At 51.1% G+C, this 18,762-nt stretch overlaps 1 protein-coding gene across 9 annotated transcripts; it reads right to left on the reverse strand.

Annotated features, from left to right (window-relative positions):
* Positions 1-3,314: 3,314 nt before the first annotated feature.
* MON1A (MON1 homolog A, secretory trafficking associated) lies at positions 3,315-17,654 on the reverse strand. 9 transcript variants are annotated; one of them, XM_079934597.1, is made up of 8 exons: positions 17,345-17,654; positions 16,189-16,260; positions 9,566-9,612; positions 7,603-7,742; positions 5,888-6,373; positions 4,549-5,314; positions 3,689-3,836; positions 3,315-3,588 (listed from the first exon to the last, which is right to left on the reverse strand). In XM_079934597.1, the coding sequence occupies exons 2-8, from the start codon at positions 16,192-16,194 to the stop codon at positions 3,448-3,450; spliced, it is 1,734 nt and encodes a 577-aa protein (XP_079790723.1). In that variant the 5' UTR covers positions 16,195-16,260; positions 17,345-17,654; the 3' UTR covers positions 3,315-3,447. The 9 variants fall into 9 exon arrangements, with proteins under 9 accessions (XP_079790723.1, XP_079790722.1, XP_079790727.1 ...); XM_079934596.1 differs by having other exon boundaries at positions 16,189-16,319; XM_079934601.1 differs by lacking the exon at positions 16,189-16,260.
* Positions 17,655-18,762: the final 1,108 nt, after the last annotated feature.

Consider the following 18,762-nt stretch of genomic DNA (forward strand, 5'->3'; position numbering starts at 1 on the left):
GGTCTGTCCACTGCTGCCTCAGTAGGTGGAAGCTGTAGGATGGGGACAATAAAACACAAAATGTTGGCCTTCATTCCTGGCTCTGCTCCAGGGCCTCCCTGATATGAGGGAAACATGGGCTTTGGCTCTCAGGGCACCTCTAACCTGCTCTGTAAGCCATGCTGGGCCTCAGCCTCTCAGTCTCTGAAATGAGGGTGCAGTTCTCGCTAGGTGGTTACCCAGAGTTCTCTCTCCAGGCTGTGATATATGCAGGGCAGGGATAGGGGAGTCAACTCAGTTCTGCTCTTGCCATCTCTCAGCATCTGCTCCTTGGTAACTTGGCTCCCCGCAACACTGGAGGGGGGCCCTGGGGTACATCCTTAGCCTGACATCCCCTTCAGCCAGGTGGGCCTGGACCCTGGAGGGAGGGAAAGCATCACAGGGTGGCCCATGGCTGAGGTCTGAGGGACCTGTGAACTGTGAGTCCCAGAGCTTTGGAGGGTAACGGGTGGGGGTGGGGAGAGGAGCCCTCAGCCCAACAGGATTCAGCCTGACCCTACAAGTATCTCCTCTACTCACCATCCAGCCCATACTCCTTGTTCTTCCTTCCAGGAGCACCCTTTTCCCTTCCTTCTCTTGTAACTTAGGTGGTATCTCCTCCAGGAAGCCTACCTGATCCAGGCGGTGACAAGTCCATCTTGTGGGTCCCACAGACCCTGTGCTACACCTACGCCAGCACAGTTTACTCTGGATACCTGACTCCCCCCATCTCCCATTCCTAATGTTGGACTCCCCTACCCCTCCAGGCTGGAGCTTAATGAGCATCTGGTGACAGGGTGGAAACAGCACGGGGGCGGCCACACCCAGTGCTGGGAGGATACCGTGCCTGAGGCAACATAAAAGGCACTCCCTTCGCTAACCAGAATTGGCCCGGAAATGAATAAACACACATCAGAAATTATGGCACCATTCCTGTGTTCCACAGTCAACATGTCTAAAGATAGTCATGCAGGGCAAAACTGATATGAAACATTCCCTGCCCGGCACTGAGACATGGGTTCTTGTGGCCCCTCAGGACATTGGGAGAGACTTATAGAGGTTGGGAGGAAACCTGAGGGGTCCTCCCCGTTCACCTGTTTTGGGGGTGGATGTGCAGCAGTCAACAGTTGGTTCTCTGCTGCCATCATGTGGCCAAGTTGTTGGCTGCCCCCAGGCTGGCATCTCCTCTGAGGTAGCCTTGGTCTTTGACAGCAGGCATCCACAGAGTGCCCCTTCCTCCCTCCTCATCCACTTGGTCTGTGGGAGGGGGGCAGGCAAGCCATGTGGGTGAAGTCAGCTAATGGAGCCTTGCAGTGCCGAATACAAGCACTTTCTCAAGGTGAGTTCACAAGGCCTGGCCCACGTTCAGCTAAGGACCTACCCCACTGCCCTTGCATTTGTCACCCTGAAGGAGTGCTAGCTACTTTGCCCTCTTTGGGCTCTCACTCCCCTCTGAACACTACTCCAGAGAACTAGTGCCAGCCTCTTTCTCCAACGCAAAGAGATCATCCTAATGACAGCAGGGGGACCTCTGTAACCACAATATGACCATGTCACTCTGCAGCTTTAAAACATTCTGTGGCTCCCCACTGCCAGACTTTTACCTGGAGTTTGAGAACCCTAGGCTTTAAAGACTCCTCCAGCTTCACTGTTACCCAGTCGGACAAGGTTCTTTACCATACCAGGTTTCATACCAGGTTCATCCCTTTGCACATGCTCGTTGCTCCACTAGGAACACCTTTCCTGTTTGTCTGTTGTCCCTTCCTTGCTCCCCAAACAGGTAAACCCTGCACTCTTAGGTGCCTACTGTCCTAGGTATACACACTTATCTAATTGTGACTATCTCTTCCCACCCCCACCCAGAATAGGTGCTGAACGGCAAGAAGCTGGAAGCCCTGCAAGGATCAGGGTAGCCAGCGGGGACACCTGGAGGCTGACCACTGACCAGAACACCGGTAGCAGTCAGAGACAGCTAGCCTGGCATCACCCTGGCCCCAGAGGCAGTGGTTTGGTGCCCTTTCCAGGATTTAGGGAAGGAACAGAAACAGCAAGCAGACAGAAAAGAGACCCAGGGCATGTGGGCAGTGTGAGCAGCACCCACCAAGCCTGTGGCTGCTCCAGAGGGGCTTTGGGGTCTGGGCAGGTGGCCTGCTGCCATACCCATTCTAATGTGATCTGGGGTGGGGCCAAGGGCAGGCGCTGTGCTGCCATTTCCTGGGACAGTAAGTGACTCATTCCAGTGCATCCTTGGCCTATGCCACCTACAAAGACACATTTTCCAGCATGGGTTGGTTTTAGTGGCACCGTATCTTGCTCCAGCACTCAGAGACTGCATGAAGGTGATTCACTCTATAGTCTGAAGACCATATTCCATGGACACTATTCTCCCAAACACTTCCTAGGTCTTCTGTTCCCCTGGCCAGTGAGATGGTTCAGTTGTGGCATAACTGGGAGAGTCCCCAGCAGGAAGGTAGAAGCTTTCTGCACTGTGCCTTGGGCTCTGTCCTAAGAAGGTCTCATGGTAGAGTGAATGGGGCTGGGCCTTCACTGCTGAGCCTCCTGGGATGTTCCTAGTGACCCACGTAGGCTGGGCCATGCCAGGGAACAGGGTGACTGAAAAGAGCATCAGCCCTTCTTAGGGCAGGGTCCACTCCAGCCCCAGAGGTCAGCTGGGTCTTCTTTCAGGTCCTCTGGCTCACTCCTGGGGGCCATCCTAAGGAATGTGCTGGCTAGAGGTAGGGGAGCTGAGGTGGACAGCCTTCATGAGGAACCCTAAGCTGGAATAGTTTCCCCAGAGGCCTACAGCTATAGTGAGGCTGGACTCTGAATTTGTGCTGAACACTGGGCCACCTCACCAAGGGCTCCCACCCATGCCCGGGCTCAGACTCTCTCCACTTGACTGTCCCTGTCTTACTCAGCTCAGCCCCTGCTGAAATACAGCAGTCCATTAAGCAGAGCCACAGTCAGGGCTCCCAGGTGGTTGGGTGGTCCTTCAGGCCATGCAGCTGGGAATCCCACCTAGGAGTGACAGGGGAGGCACCAGGGGCTCAGACTGAGTGTGGGGTGGGGCATCGCGGGAGGTTGGTCGTGGTGGGGAAGGCCAGTGGGGTCCTAGAGAACACTTTACACGTGGCAGGACTTCAGCTGAATGAAAACAGCCCCAGCCCAGGGGCCAACTCTGAGCACATGTGATGCTGTGCATGGGGAAGCATGGGCAGGGCCTAGGGAGGAGGATCCAGCGTCTGTGTGTGAGTGAGAGTGAAGGAACCAGTGACAAGGCCCACAAGTGTCTTCCCCAAAGCACTTTAATGCACACACCAACCCACAGTCCCTGCCTGCTGCCTGGGCCAGAGGCCAGCCCCACCTGGAAGCTCCCATGGCTTCCACAGCCTGGTGTGCCTAGGAGGGCCGAGCCCACACACATTCTCATCAGTATGTGAGGGGCGTGAGGATGAAGAGGCGGTCTTCTTCTTTGCGGATCCAGCGCATCAGTTTATGGATGGCACTGACGGCCGACGCCTTGGTCCCCAGGGGGCTGTAGCACATGTAGAGCTCAAAGGCGCCTGTCACCTGGAGGAAGGGGGCACAGGGTGGTCATCCAGATTAGACAACCCTTGTGGCCCTTGCCCAGGACCCCGATGAAGCCCAGCCCATCCCAGGGCTGCCTTACCCAAGCCAAGAGGTTCTCGTTGGGGCCCGTGTAGTAGATAGTCTTGAGTGGGCGGGAGGCATTGTGGGCGCGGCTGTGCAGGTACTGGTAGAGGCCCAGCAGCCGCTCCTGCTCCTCTTCACTGGTGTACGGGGCCTCGATCTCAGGGCTGGAGATGGGGGAGTGGATTCGCAAAGGAATGACTTCCACTGGCTTCTCTGGAGATCCAGAAACACCTATTCCTGGCCAGGGAGACTCCACCATGGGTCCTACCCTCCAAATGCCCCCCCACCCCAGGACAAGGCATTGTCTCCTCACCACTGAAGACTCCCCAGGACAAAGCTGGGCCCACCCAGACTGGAGCCCTGTTCTCCCCTCTCCCCCAAGTTCATGGCATCTTTGGTGACCCTCCCTTGGAGAAACCAATCTGGGTTTAGGTGTCCTAGACAGAGTGACAGGTCTGAGATGAAGGAAAAGTGAGCCAGGAACCTTCTGGACCAAAAAGGGGTAAAAGGAGGATAGAAGATGCCTCATCTGGCCCCAGCCCCTCTGCTGGAGGAGGAAGTGGAGGAGTTGTGCATCCTGGGCTGGACCAAACTGACCAAACAGAGGAGACCTCTGTTCCAGCTTCCTTCCCTGGGTGTATTGGGTATTTCAAGGCCTTATGGGAAATGACTGAAGTAGAGAGGTGTATGCTGATGGGGAGTAGGGTGATAGGGGGTTTGGGCCCCTGGTATCAGAGTCAAACAGACACAGCAGGTCGGTCCATTCCCAGAGGGGTCATCAGCTTCAGGACTGCATCAGAGCTCAGGCCCAACCAGCCGCCCACCCCCCCCACGCCCTTGTCTCCCTCAAGCAGTCTCCCCAAGGCCCTCCCTCACCTGGTGAAGAGTCCCGAGCTCTTTGACTTATAGAGGAAGTGGCGCAGGTCAGGGATGCCCACTTGGGAAACACTGTAGTAAGGTGTGCGCAGTGCCTCCCGCAGCGCCAGGTGCGCTCCGCGCTTTCGCAGGCGCTCCTGAAAGCGGCGGCGGCAGTCAGACACTGCAAAGAAGTCCTCACGGTCGGTGGAGACGAGCAGCAGGCAGAGATCCGTGTCAGGCTCCAGGTACGAGATGTGTGCGTGGAAGAAGCCGGCTGCGTTGAATTTGGGCAGGCACACGGGCGTCCAGGCCTCGCCCTCGCGGAAGGACGAGGAGGAACTTATGAGGTTGAAGAGCAGGTGCAGGTCGATGGGGTGCAGGAATTGGTCCTTGCGGCGCACAAGCGCCACGAGCTGGTTGCGCGCCAGCAGGATGGAGAAGACGAGGCTGCGGGCGCGCGCCTGCTGCAGACTGGCACTCACGACGTCGCGCACGGCCGCCGCCAAGGGCAGGCAGCGCGCCGCCCCCATCAGGAAACTGGGGTCTCGCGCCATGAGCTGCAGCAGGTTGTCTGTGATGCGCTCAGAGCCCGAGAGCAGGCGCCGCAGGTCATAGTTCTGCTTCTGCTGGAAGATGTGGCTCAGCTGCGCACCCGTAAGAAGGCTCAGGATCTGGTAGTAGATGTAGAGCAACTCTTGCGCCAGTTCCTGTGCCGACTGCCGCGTGCGGGCCACCGCCACCAGCACCAGTGGGCTCCGGCGCACGAATACTACCTTGTAGCCATCTGATGGGACCGATGGATAGGGGTGGTGTCAGCTTCAGCCCTTCTCCGGAAAGCCCTCCCTGAATGGCCTGCCCTAGCACCCTCAGAGCCCCGCTTTCCACAATCTCTCCACCTCCCCTCAGAACTGTGCACACAGAGGGGGCTTCAGGATGAAAGAAAAACAGATGCCCATGGGCCCCCCTTTCCCCCCCTTTCCCCTTTCCTGCCACTTGTTTCACAGACTGGGACCAGCTAAAATGCAGGAAGCACTTCAGAAAGACACACATTCTTGGGCTAAGTGGCAAGAGCTGGGTGGGGCTCAAGACCTGGGATTATTTTGGTTACCTCCCCCGGCTTCTCACCTTCTCCAAGGGCAAAGCCCATGTGCGAGCCACCTTTGGCCCCCACAACAGCCCTATGAGGCAGTCAGTGTTGTTTTCCCGTGTTCAGATGAGGACCTGGGGCTCGGTGAGGTGGAGGGACTAACCTTGGTCACACAGCACATCCCAGCCCTCTAGTCCCTGGGAGTCCGAAACCTGGTATGGTCTCTCCTGGCCAGGGAGACCTCCTGGCACCCCCCTCCTGGTGGCTCACCTGCATGGATGGAACGGATGGCATTCTTGTCAGCCTCCAGGAAGGACACCAGGGCCACCATGACACCCATGGTGCTGGAAAGTGCCTCCTCTGACCCATAGCGGGAGTACACAGGCTTCCCCGCCTCGCTCAGCACGAAGACATGCTTCTGGTGCAGGCGCCATGCCTCAGCAGTCTCCTCCTCATCCCCTTCACCAGTGCCCTCTCTTGGGGGCTCTGTGGCTGGTCGCCCAGCTGCCCCTGGGGACTCTGGCCAGTCCTCAGAGCTTCCTGGAAGCATCTCCTCCTGCAGGTCTCGGGCGACACCTGTCAGCTGGGTGCTCAGCTCACTGAAGTCCTGGCTGATCTGGCGCATGTCTGTAGGCAGAGGTGGAGGACCACCAGCACCCTCCTTGGGGCTCTCCCCAGACGCCACCCCATTCTCTGATTCTGTCAGGTCCTCATAGGAACGGGCATGGACGAACATGGCACCCTCCTGTCCGGCACCTGCCAGCCAAAAGCACTGGTGTTTAGAGCAGTAGCTTCTGGCAGACCACCTCACCAGCAAGGTGCCCAATACAGTACTCTGCCTGTCCTGATGAGGTAAGCCACTGTTCCTTCTGGCTACAAGTCATGCTCTGCTGTGACTTACAGCCCACCAGCCTCCTCCCCTCACACTGGGAATAAGACCCCAACCCCTCAAGGCTGCGGTGGTAGCCAGTATCTGCCTGCCCCTCTCACTCTCATCTCACAGCCCTTCGTGCATCTGCTCTTTGGATATCCCCACCTACCTCAGGGCCTCTGCATCTCCTGTTCCCTCTGCATGGAAGGCACTCCCACCTCTTTGCATGCCAGCTCCCTGTCACACTTCAGCTCACAGCAAAGATGTTAGTTGTCCCTGTCACCTGACCCCCAAACCCAGGCACTCTATCATATCCCCCTCCTTGACTTCTCTTGCGGCACTTATCAGTTATTGCCCTTCTCCCCAACTGCAGTGGGGTTCCCCCTCATGGGCAGGAACCTGGTTTTTTGCTGCTGTGTTCCCAGCACCTCGCCCTGTGCCTGGAATACCTCCTGTGCTCAGCAAATCTCTCTCCCTGGGAGAAGGCTCCCTGACCCTGCACAGGGACCCATGGTTCCTAACCCCCTCCACTGGAATGCTCTCACTAGCCTGTGGCTCCCCCAAGGCAGGGACAATGTCAGTTTTCCTTTACTGATTTTTTTTTGGACAGAAGAGTTCAAGAGATATGTTTTGAGTCTCTATTATGAGTTCAACACTGTACCAGGCATTGGGGATACAACAGCTCTGTGCTCAAAGAGCTCACAATCTTGTAGACAAGAAAGATGGGCAATACATACACACACAAATAAGACTACAAAATAACTAGTGTTCTGTGCAGAGCATGGTCAGGGCAGGCCTCTCTTGTGAGGAGGTGACATTTAAGTTGAGAGCTGAGGGAGAGAGAAGGAGCCAGGGAGGTACCTGTAGACACAGGAAATAGGAGAAGAGCCCACACTGGTGGCAAGACAGCACAGGGCAAGTGGCACAACATGAAGTGGAGAGGAAGGCCAGATGCACACTGAGCCTGGATCCTTGCAGTATCCCCAGCACATGACAAATAGCTAACAAGTGAGCATGCATGAATGAGTGACAGTGAAAGAGTGGTTGGGAATCCCGATTGCCCTCGAGGCTGCTCTAGCTGTAAGCTGGCTGGGGCTGCGCACCCTGCCCATACCTGGCTCCATTCCCTGGGCCAGTCCTGGTGTGGGGCTCTCAGCTCTCTCCACACTCTGCCCATCAGAAGGAGCCAACGTGCCATCAGGGCCTTCGCTGCTTCTCTTCCTCTGCATGTCAGCAGCCATCCCTTGGGCTCTCCTGTGGGGCAAACAAAGGCATCATTGAGGGTAAGCGGGAAGGTGCTAGTGGCAGGAGTCACTGGCATAATTAAGAGTGGTTAAGTACAGGAAAGTATCCCTCACCAGAACCCAGCTAACTCAAACCTCTGGGGAATGGGTTCTGAATATTCCCTTCTAAAGAAGCGTGCTGTTCTCTTTCTGATTATAAAAGAATGCATGGGGGACTTGCCTGGTGGTCCAGTGGTTAAGACTCTGTGCTCCCAATACAGGGGGCCCGGCTCAATCCCTGGTCAGGGAACTAGTTCCCGCATGCTGAAACTAAGAGCAGCATGCTGCAACTAAAAGATCCCTCATGCCACAACTAAAGATCCTGCATGCTGCAATGAAGATCCTGCCTGATGCAACTAAGACCCAGTGCAGCCAAAATAAATAAATAAATATACTTTTTTTTTTTTTTTTTGGCCATGTTGGGTCTTCGTCGCTGCTTGTGGGCTTTCTCTAGTTGCGGTGAGCAGGGGTTAAGCTTTGTTGTGGTGCGCGGGCTTCTCATTGCGGTGGCCTCTCGTTGCAGAGCACGGGCTCTAGAGCGCAGGCTCAGTAGTTGTGGTGCATGGGCTTAGTTGCTCTGCGATCTTCAGGATCTTCCTGGACCAGGGATCAAACCCGTGCCCCTGCATTGGCAGGCGGATTCTTAACCACCGCGCCACCAGGGAAGTCCCTGTGTCGGGTCTTAGTTGCGGCACTCAAGCTTCTCTCTAGTTGTGGTGTGCAGTGTTTCTTTCTCTCTCTAGTTATGGCACGTGGGCTTAGTTGCCCCGCGGCATGTGGGGTCTTAGTTCCCTGACCAGGGATCGAACCTGCATCCCCTACATTGGAAGGCGGATTCTTTACCCCTAGAAGTTCCAGGGAAGTCCCAGTCCCTATGTGGATTTTTATGTAATCCTGATCACTCTTCTCTGAGGCAGGCACTCTTGTCAGACAAGCGTTATATATGAAGAAACTGAAGCTGAGACAGTGTAAGTACATTGTCCAATGTCACGACAGGAAAGAAGCGCTGGAGCTGGTAATTGAAACCATTCTGTATCCTGATATCTTCCACTGTACATCCTACCATGAACATTTCTCCATTCAAAACTGAGTTGACAAATCAGTTCTTTTTGATATTTAGACATTTACTATGAACAAAGTGAGTCAGAGTAAACAGGCCTAAGCCTTGCTTTTCTCCTTGCATTCTGTACCTTTTGAATTTGGCACCAGGGCTCACCTCTCCAGTTAAAAACAACTATGGACATGTCGGTTCTCAGTGCTCATTTGATGGACACTAAGGACAAACTCAGCCTGATCTCCCAGTCCTTCTGCAGCCTCAGGGCCAGGTGGAGGTGGCCAAGAGTGGATGTCAGGGATAACGAAGTTGGGTGGCTCTCTTGGGATCAGCCTCTAAGGTCCCTTAATGTCAGGCTGAAGGGTCTTCATTTGGCAGGCAACAAACAATCCATAGGAGAGGGGTTCCATCTGAGGCACTAACCCTTTAGGGAATAGAAATTTGGCTGGATGGGCTAGAAGGGCAGCGAAGACTAGTCAGAGACTCATGAGGAAGGCACTGCAGGCAGGCCAGGGGCCTGGGGGGGACTGGTGTTAGTGTGAGCAAAGCAGACTCTGTCCCTGCCCTCCTGGAGCAGAGTCCATAGGGAATAATTGAGGCTTGTCCCTTACTAGCTCTGTAACCTTGGGCAAATGACTCCACCCTGAGCCTGGCATGAAGTAGGTGCTCAAAAACGTTCATGAGAAGAGTGATTTCAAAACAGTGTCACCAGCACTAGCATTTGTGTGGCCCCCGCTTACCTGTGTCTAAGAACTCTCTCCGACCACAAGTTCCTAGCGGGCAGCTCCTGCAAGTGTACCCAAAGAGTTGATTTTCAAGCTCTTCTGTCATCTTTGTTGTAAGCTATGGAATCCTTTCTTCAAATTAATCTTGTAAAGCAGTTCAATGTGCAAAACAGACAGAGAGGGAGGCAGGGCCAGAGACTGGCCTGATGGCCACGCCCCCACTGGTCCCAGAGCACCACAGAGTTAAGTGGGGGTTGGGTACCACTGGTCAACAGCATCACCCCACACAGAGTGCCCTTTGAATAATCTTCAAAGGAAGATTATTTGGGAGAACATCTACCTTTTGGGATTTTCTAGGCCACCAGTCCTGTCCATCAAGACAATCAAGAGTGATGGTTCCCAGCGAGGGTCAGAGCCCAGAAGACCAAGGTGTGGTCCACCTTTTCTGATGAAGAGTAATTAAGAAGCTGCATGCCCTCAACAGGAACCCGGGGAGGCATCCAGAAAGGTCTCCTCTGAGACTGAGACCAAGAGGAGCAATCCAAAACAGGCCAAAACAGCCACCGCAACACCACGGAGCCCAGGGCAGTGGGTGCTAAGGAAACTAGGGCATGTCCAGATCTTGAGCAAGAAGACACAGGCCACACGAGAACCTTGGAGACCATTATTTTACAAGCTAACCTAAAAGCCCGGTTGGGGTCTGCATTGCTGTGTAAAGAGAGAGCGACTCCAGAGAGATGAGTCTGTCCATATATAGGCAGAGGGCAAGCTGCTACTGCCAGTCCTGGGGTTGTGGCCAGGGCTTCTGGACCTGGCTCCTTGGATGGAGGCCTGGATTGGTATGTGCTTTTTTCTGAGGAGAGGGTCCAGAACAACTACTTTAAATGGGAATGCCCTACATTTCTATGTGTACTCACTTTCCCACTCCCCTAGTGGAGAGCTTCACATCTTCTCTCTTCTCAAGCTTCCATCATCTTCTCCAATGCTCACCCTCAGCACTATCAGTGATAACCTTACCTTCTATTTCACTGAGGACATGGAAGTCAGCAAAAGAGAACTTCCAAGATTCCCACTACCACCTCACCTCACCTGCCAGACTCTGCCTTCCTCCTTCTTACTAAAGATGAGCTGTCTGGGCTCCACTAACACCTCCACTCCAGCCCCTCTCACCCATCCAAGCATATGGCTTCAGCAGCTGTCCCTCTCTCTCTCAGATCATCAGTGTCCCCTTCTCCCCTATTCATCACCAATATACTGATGTTTCTTCCATTTTCCAAACACCTTCCCTTAGATGTGTTTACTCTGTTATAATTCATTGAGCTGTACTTATGATTTGTGAACTTTATGTTTGTTTTATTTCAATTAAAACCTTAAAACAAACCTCCCCTTAACTCTACATTCCCCTCTAGGTACCACCCTATTTTTTTTTTTTTTTTGCTGTCCTTTATAAAACAAACAAACAAACCTCAAAACAGTAAACAGTACTTGGAGTTTAATTAGTCACGTAAGCTAGGCTATGCTGTGTAACAAATGAGTGCCAAAATGGTAGAGGCTTTACACATAAAGGCTTTTTTTGTTTGTTTTGGCCATATCACATGGCTTGTGGGATTGAACTTGGGCTGCAGGCAATGGAAGTGCAGAGTCCTAACCACTGGACTGCCAGGGAATTCCCTAAAGGCTTTTCTTTTTTTTTTTTATTGCAAGCATTTTTTTATTGAGAAATAATCTATGTATAACATTATATTAGTTCCAGGTCTACAACATAATGATTCAATATTTGTATATATTGCAAAATGGTCACCACCATGTCTCGTTAACATCCATCACCACACAAAGTTACAAAATTTTTTTCTTGTGATGAGAACTTTTAATACCTACTCTCTTAGCAACTTTCAAATATACAAGCATTATTAATTATAGTCACTATGCTGTACATTACATCCTCAGGATTTATTTATTTTGTAACTGGAAGTTTGTACCTTTTGACCATCTTCACAGATTTTGCAACCATTTTTTAATAAACTCTAAAGGATAATATGTATTAAAATATTTACAAATTCCTAATTTGACAGGCTGACTCTATTATATACAGCAGGGGTCCCCAACTCCCAGGCTGCGGACCTCTATCTGGGACGTGGGCTGTTAGGAAGTGGGCCGCACAGCAGGAGGTGAGCAGCGGGAGAGCCGAAGCTTCATCTGCCACCCCGCGCCGCTCCCCATCACTCGCATTACCGCCTGAACCAAAAAATATGGAACGCTTCAGGAATTTGCATGTCATCCTCGCACAGGGGCCACGCTAATCTTCTCTGTATCGTTCCAATTTTAGTGCTGCCGAAGCGAGCACTAAAGGCTTATTTTTTGCTCACGTACTGTGGGTTTGGTAGCAATTCAGAGCAGCTCCCTCCGGGCAGTGATTCAGGAATCCAGGCTACTAGCATCTTATAGTTCTGCCGTCACCTGGCAATGGAAGACAGGGCTGGAGGGTCATGTCAGAACTCTTAAATACTTCAAAGTCCAGATTGGCCAGAACTAGTCATGTGGCCAGAGGGACTGGGAAATGTGGAGCGCTCAGGTGTCTCTCCACTTTTCCCATTCACACTTGAATCCATTCCAACTATTACTCCAGTAACACTGCTCCCTCAAGGTCTCCAGTGACCTCCAGGATCATCTCACTTCACTCAGCAGCCACAATGATTATTTCCTCTCTCTCAAAACACTTTCTTCTCTTGGCTTCTGGCACATCACTCTCCTTTCATGGTTCTCCTACCTCATGGACCACTCCTTCTAAGTTCTCTTTACAGTTCTTCTTACTGTTGAGGGACCAAGATTTCACGTCTTGGATCTCTTTTCTGTCTTCATTCGATCCCTTGGTGACCTTATTCAGTCTCACGGTTTTAAATTTCACCGATAAATTAATGATTCCAAATTTTATTCACAGCCCTAATCTCTCTTCTGACTTCCAGAGGCACACACATTTAACTGTTTACTTGATGTCTGCCCTTGGATATCTTATAGTATCTCAAAGTTATATGTCCAAAACTGAGTTCCTGATCATCCCCTTAAAAAGTTGTTCCTCTCAGAGTTTTCTCCATCTCAGTGAAAGACAATTTGATACTTCCAGTTATTTAGCAAAAAATCTTGGAGGCATCCCTTATGCCTCTCTTTTTCCCGTACCTCATATACCAAACCACCAGCAAATCTTGTCAGCTTTACTTCAGAATACAGGTACACCCAGCAAAATGTCTCTCATTAACCTTTGCCACATAGAATGCCTCTTGGTTTTTAATACACAGCTGTGGTAGCCAGCCTTCCAAATGGTCCCCAGTGATTCTCAACTCCCAGCATTCAAGTCTATATACTCCCATCCCACACTGAGCAGAACTAATCTATGTCACCAACAGGATAATGTGAAAATGACAATGTGTGACTTCTGAGGCTAGGTCATAAAAGACATTGTGGCTTCTGCTTTGTTCTCTTGGATCACTCTCTCTAGGTGCAGCCATCAGCCATCAGTTGTGAGGACACTCAAGCAGCCGTAAAGAGAGGAGCTCGTGGTAAGAAACTGAAACCTGAGAACAGCCAGTACCAATGTGCTAGTCACGTGAGCAAGCAGTGTTGGAAGCAAATCATCTAACCCCAGTCATGCCTTTGAATGACTGCAACCTCATGAGAGACACTGGGCCTGAATCATCCAGCTAAGATGCTCCCAAATTCCTGAACCTCAGGAACTGTATGAGATAATAAATATTTATTATTGGTTTGAGCTGCTAAGTTTTGGGATAACTTGTTACACAGCAATAGATAACTAATACAACAAACTTGTACTGATTGAGCTTATGTTTACATAGAAAAAAACTATTATCAACACTTGATCTATATTTTTTAATAAAGGAATGTGCATTTAAAGCCTCAAATTACATTTCAAATAGAACTGATAGATCATTGAGTGCCAACAAAAGGGGTTTACTTACATCATGGCTATCTGCAGGTACTGAAAGAGGCCATGATGCTGTATCAAAGCAACACTGTTTGATCAGGAGGAAGTGTTTTAAGCATTTTGTATCCTAACATTATAATTTGTTTGGCATATATTAGGTATGTATTTTCCTTGTGTTTTAGTGCCATTTTAGAAAATTGGGGATTTGGGGTTGATGAAGGAAGAATTATACTTTTTCCCATTTGAAATAATGGGGAAACACATAAATCAACTATACTTCAATAAAATGTTAAAAAAAAAAAAGTGGGAAACAGATACTAAGTTAGTGATTCCAGACAGAATGTCCAACTTTCATGGAACAGATTATTGATGTTCCATAGGAAAATGCCCATATTCAGAATCTGACCACTTCTCATCACCTCCACCACTATCACATTGGTCCCAGTCAACATTATCTCTCTAGCAGATTGCTGCAAGTCTTTTTTTTTTTAACATCTTTATTGGAGTATAATTGCTTTTCAATGTCGTGTTAGCTTCTGCTGCGTAACAAAGTGAATCAGCTATACATATACAAATATCCCCATATCCCCTCCTTCTTGCGTCTCCCTCCCACCCTCCCTATCCCACCCCTCTAGGTGGTCACAAAGCAGCAAGCTGATCTCCCCGTGCCATGCGGCTGCTTCCCACTAGCTATCTATTTTACATTTGGTAGTGTATATATGTCAATGCCACTCTCTCACTTCATCCTAGCTTACCCTTCCCCATCCCCGTGTCCTCAAGTCCATTCTCTACGTCTGTGTCTTTATTCCTGTCCTGCCCCTAGGTTCATCAGAACCATTTTTTTTTTTAGATTCCATATGTATGTGTTAGCATATGGTATCTGTTTTTCTTTCTGACTTACTTCACTCTGTTTGACAGACTCTAGGTCCATCCGCCTCACTACAAATAACTCAATTTTGTTTCTTTTTATGACTGAGTAATATTCCATTGTATATATGTGCCACATCTTTATCCATTCATCAGTCGATGAACACTTAGGTCCTGGCTATTGTAAATGTCCTGGCTATTGTAAATAGTGCTGCAATGAACACTGTGGTACATGACTCTTTTTGAATTATGGTTTTCTCAGGGTATATGCCCAGTAGTGGGATTGCTGGGTCGTATGGTAGTTCTACTTTTTGGTTTCTTAAGGAACCTCCATACTGTTCTCCATAGTGGCTGTATCAATTTACATTCCCACCAACAGTATAAGAGGGTTCCCTTTTCTCCACACCCTCTCCAGCATTGCAACAGTCTTTTAACCAGTCTCCCCACTTCTGTCCTTGTCCCTGTACAGTCTATCCTTCTCACAGCACTCAAAGTGATCTGCCTGAGACAGAAGTCAAGTCACGTAGCTCCTTTGCTCACTAGTCTGTAACGGTCACACCTAACCCAGTGAGAAAGCCAATTTCCTCACAGTGGTGCACAAGAACCTCTCTGTCTACACGCACTGCACCCCACCCCCCAAATTACTTCTTCAACCTCATCTCCTGTTCTTTCCCCTACTTGCTTTGCTTCAACCCAGCCACACTGACATTATGGCTTTCCTTGAGTATACTGTAAATGTAAATCCTGAGTATTCCTTCACTTCAGAACTTTGCTCTTGCTGAATTTTCTGCCTGGACCACACCTCCCTACTTTTCCCCCTGCCCCCCACCTCACCTATTCCACTACTTGGCCAAATATCTACATGACTCACTCTGTCACTTCCTTCAGGTTGCTGCTCAAGTGTTACCTTATCAGAGAGGCCTTCCTGGAATATCCTGGATTCTTATCTCCCTTGCCCTGCTTTATTTTTCTACATTGAAGGTAACCCTGTGAGCTGTCGCAAATTTCAGAATGTCAGCTCCATAAGCAGGATTTTAATTAACATTTGTCAGATAAATAACTTTGGAAGGGAGAAGATGAAAGATCCTCAGAGAACACCCAGCTCCAATGTAGCCTTGGGAGACTCCTGCCTGTAGGGAAGACTTAGTCCTTGGTAGTAGTTAAGTGTTCAGTAACAGTGGCTCTGGAGTCAGAGGGACCTGTATTAACCTGGCTTGGTTTTATAAATCTCAGCTTTCTCACCTATGAAATGAGGATGATGACAGCACTGATTCATTGGGTTGTGGAAGGATTAAATGAGATAATCCATGTAATTTGGTTACCCTGGCACAGAGTAGGTACATATACACTCAGCTGTCTTTAGCACATCATGATTATTCTTATTCAGACCATGTGTACCTGCACTTATACACAGATCCAGTAATCTCTGCCATGTAAATCAGTCCTTTGCAAGTTTGCTCATCCTGAGCCAGGCCCTTAGTGAGCAGGACGTGCTTCTGACCTCATGAAGCCAGGTGGGCTCTGGCCTGAAATGACCCATCTGTGATGCTGGGACAGAGATGCCTTTGGGCCTAGGGCTGGGAGTTCCTCCAGGCTAACTGGCTATTCATCCTGAAATTGCAGGACAGACCTGTAACTTCCCTGCTGCTCCCAGAAGTCTCTCCCAAGCTGAACTCCTTTCTACCACATGTCCCTACTCTGTGGCCTTGCGCCTCTGGCTCAAAGACCAAAACAAGGTCTACAGCAGCTTACCCCTGAGGGCCCACTATCCACTGATCCCAGTGGGATTTAGGTAACTGCGCCCAGCATGGCTGAGTACTACCCAACATGGTACCTGCATGTTGTGAGAGCAGGGTCAGCTGGCTGGGGCTAGTGGACATCTCCTTCCGAACAGTTCTCCAACCACCTGAAATCATGTAGTACCTCAATATCTCCAAGGCAAGTATCGGGGTCCAGCCAAAAGCCCTGGTGAAGCAAACAGTTCTCTGGACATTTACACTGGAAACTAGGCAGGGAGGGTGAATGACTCATAGCAAAACCCACCCCAAACCCCACTGGAGCCATAACCTGTGTGGCTGAAGCTCTTGGGTGGCTGGGCCTGAAGCAGTTAAGCAAGAGAGGTCTCTTGGAAACAGTCCCAGATACTCCCTTGGGGCCCCTTCTCAGGCAGCCTCTCTAGAAGCCCCCAGGGCTTGCTATTTGCCCTAGAAGTGCTCTGCTGTGCCTTTGAGCAATGTCACCAAACAAGTTAGCTCAATCAGCCCTTCTGGTATGCCTCCCTCCTCTAGGTGCCTGGCCTGGAGAGAGGAAGGGCCTTGCAAGAACTCCTCCCTACTGGGTCCCTACCACTCTTGCTCCCTCTTCCTGCTTAGATTGTGCCCTATCCTGCCTTGACCCTTTGGGGAGTGGGCTATCTGGGAGGATGGTGCCAGGATGCATGGATGTGTGGCAGACAGGGTCCAGGTGAGGCTGTGCTGTAACTGCTTCAGCAGGATGCCTACTCCACGCTGAGAGTATAGCTTGGTACTTGTCACTGCTAGTGGTCACTCCCCTTTCTGACAAAGGCTGCTCACCCTCCCCAGCAAACTCGAGCCCAGAAAGTGTGGCTCAACAGGTGCAAGAGGCAGCTTGGTTATCTGAGCCAGGGCACCCTTGAAGGCAAAGTCCCAAGCCTCAAGACACTTTCAGGAGCTTCCTGCTCACCCCACAGTCAACCTCTGCCAGTCTCTGAGAGCACTCTGCTGGGCCGAATGTGTGTGCGTTGGGGCTACAGGACTTTGCCCTTCCAGCCGAAGGAAGAGTTCCAGGCCTCGCCTTTTGTATTCCCCAGCTGGGAACCGGCGAAGGGACCCCAGAGAGACCCAGTCCTTCTACCGCAAATAGCAGCGTAGACTGCAGGGGCCCCCAGTCTTCAAGCCCCTCCCTTCAAAGATGACAGCTCTCCAGTCTCTCGGCGCCCCCAAGCCACGTGGGTTGGCAGTCGGACTCACCTGTTTCTCGGGGAGGGGGAAGGGGTCAGGAAGCACAGAGATTGCCGGTCACTGCCCTCTGCCGGACCCCCGGGAGGTCACGGGTGTCCGGCCGGGCCCGGACTGATGGTTCAGGTTCGCGGGACCACGGCCCCCTGCAGACACAGACATGGCCACAGCGCAGGCCACCGCTCCCTCCCACGGCCCCTTGCCCGGCTGCCGGCTCAAGAAGACAGCACTCGCCGGCCTCTGGCGGCGGAGGCCCGGCTCCAGTCGCTGGGCCTGGCCCTGCCCGCCCCGCTGTGCATTATGGGAAATGTAGTTCGCAGTGCACGGCCGCCGCGAGGTGGGGCGGGGCGCCAGGTCCCGGCAGAGACCTGGGCGGGGCCTGACCCGGGTCAGCGGTGGCATCATCCCGCACCGCCTTTTACAGGGTCCCGGCCAAACTCAGGCACCTCCCTAAACCCAAAGCCTGGGGTGGACCGCAGGCCCAGACTTCCTAGCTCCTCCGCCCGAGCCAACAAGAGGTTTATTTAAAGCGAAAGAAAGAGACTATGGCATTGTTTCCTCCACTAATTGTGGAAGGACAGTGCAAGTTTGGGGGCTGGATAAATGTCATTAGTGGACCCGGCCACACTGACTGTAAAGGATGTAGGCACACCAACTGCTGCTAAAGGAACACCCTTTTATTTTTTTTACATTTTTTTAAAATAAATTTATTTATTTTTGGCTGCATTGGGTCTTCGTTGCTGTGCGCGGTTTTTCTCTAGTTGCGGTGAGTGGGCTTCTCATTGCAGTGGCTTCTCTTGTTGCGAAGCACAGGCTCTAGGCACACGGATTTCAGGGGTTGTGGCTCACTGGCTCTAGAGCACAGGCTCAGGAGTTGTGGTGCACAGGCTTAATTGCTCCACGGCATGTGGGATCTTCCCGGACCAGGGCTCGAACCCGTGTCCCCTGCATTGGCAGGTGGATTCTTAACCACTGTGCCACCAGGGAAGTCCCAGAACATCCTTTTAGCCACGTTTTCATATATCAGTATGAATCTCTAGAATGTAGCTCTCAACTCTGCACATAGAATGACCTGGGGAACTTTTAAAAAAAGATGAATGCCTGGATACCACCTCTAGAAAAAAACAGGAAAACATAAAATCAACAAGTTTACTTTTGGAGAGTAGTTTAAAGAAATAAAATTAGGGATTAACAACAATACTGCTCATGTTTTCTCTGAAGCAATTAAATCACTTAATAACCTCATGGTTAATTCACCCAACAGTTCAGGGATGAAGGAAAAAGTATGAAGTCACTCCTTTGATTCTCTCTGCTGCTCCAAACACCCCAATGCAGTGTTCTGTCTCCATCTCAGTCCTACACTGGAATTGAGGGAGAGCTCTGCCCCTGGGCTTTTCTCATAGTCTCAGACAGCTGCCACTTGGAGCCTA

This window comes from Stenella coeruleoalba (genome assembly GCF_951394435.1).
Source record: "Stenella coeruleoalba genome assembly, chromosome: 10".
Lineage (NCBI taxonomy): Eukaryota > Metazoa > Chordata > Mammalia > Artiodactyla > Delphinidae > Stenella > Stenella coeruleoalba.

Coding starts and splice junctions, on each gene's coding strand:
- MON1A (XM_079934595.1), bottom strand. CDS start 11,988: ATGCTAGTAGCCTGGATTCCTGAATCACTGCCCGGAGGGAGCTGCTCT. Junction 7,743..11,920: donor GAATTGCTACCAAACCCACA/GTACGTGAGCAA, acceptor TTTGCCCCACAG/GAGAGCCCAAGGGATGGCTG. Junction 3,837..4,548: donor AGCTCGGGACTCTTCACCAG/GTGAGGGAGGGC, acceptor CCCCATCTCCAG/CCCTGAGATCGAGGCCCCGT.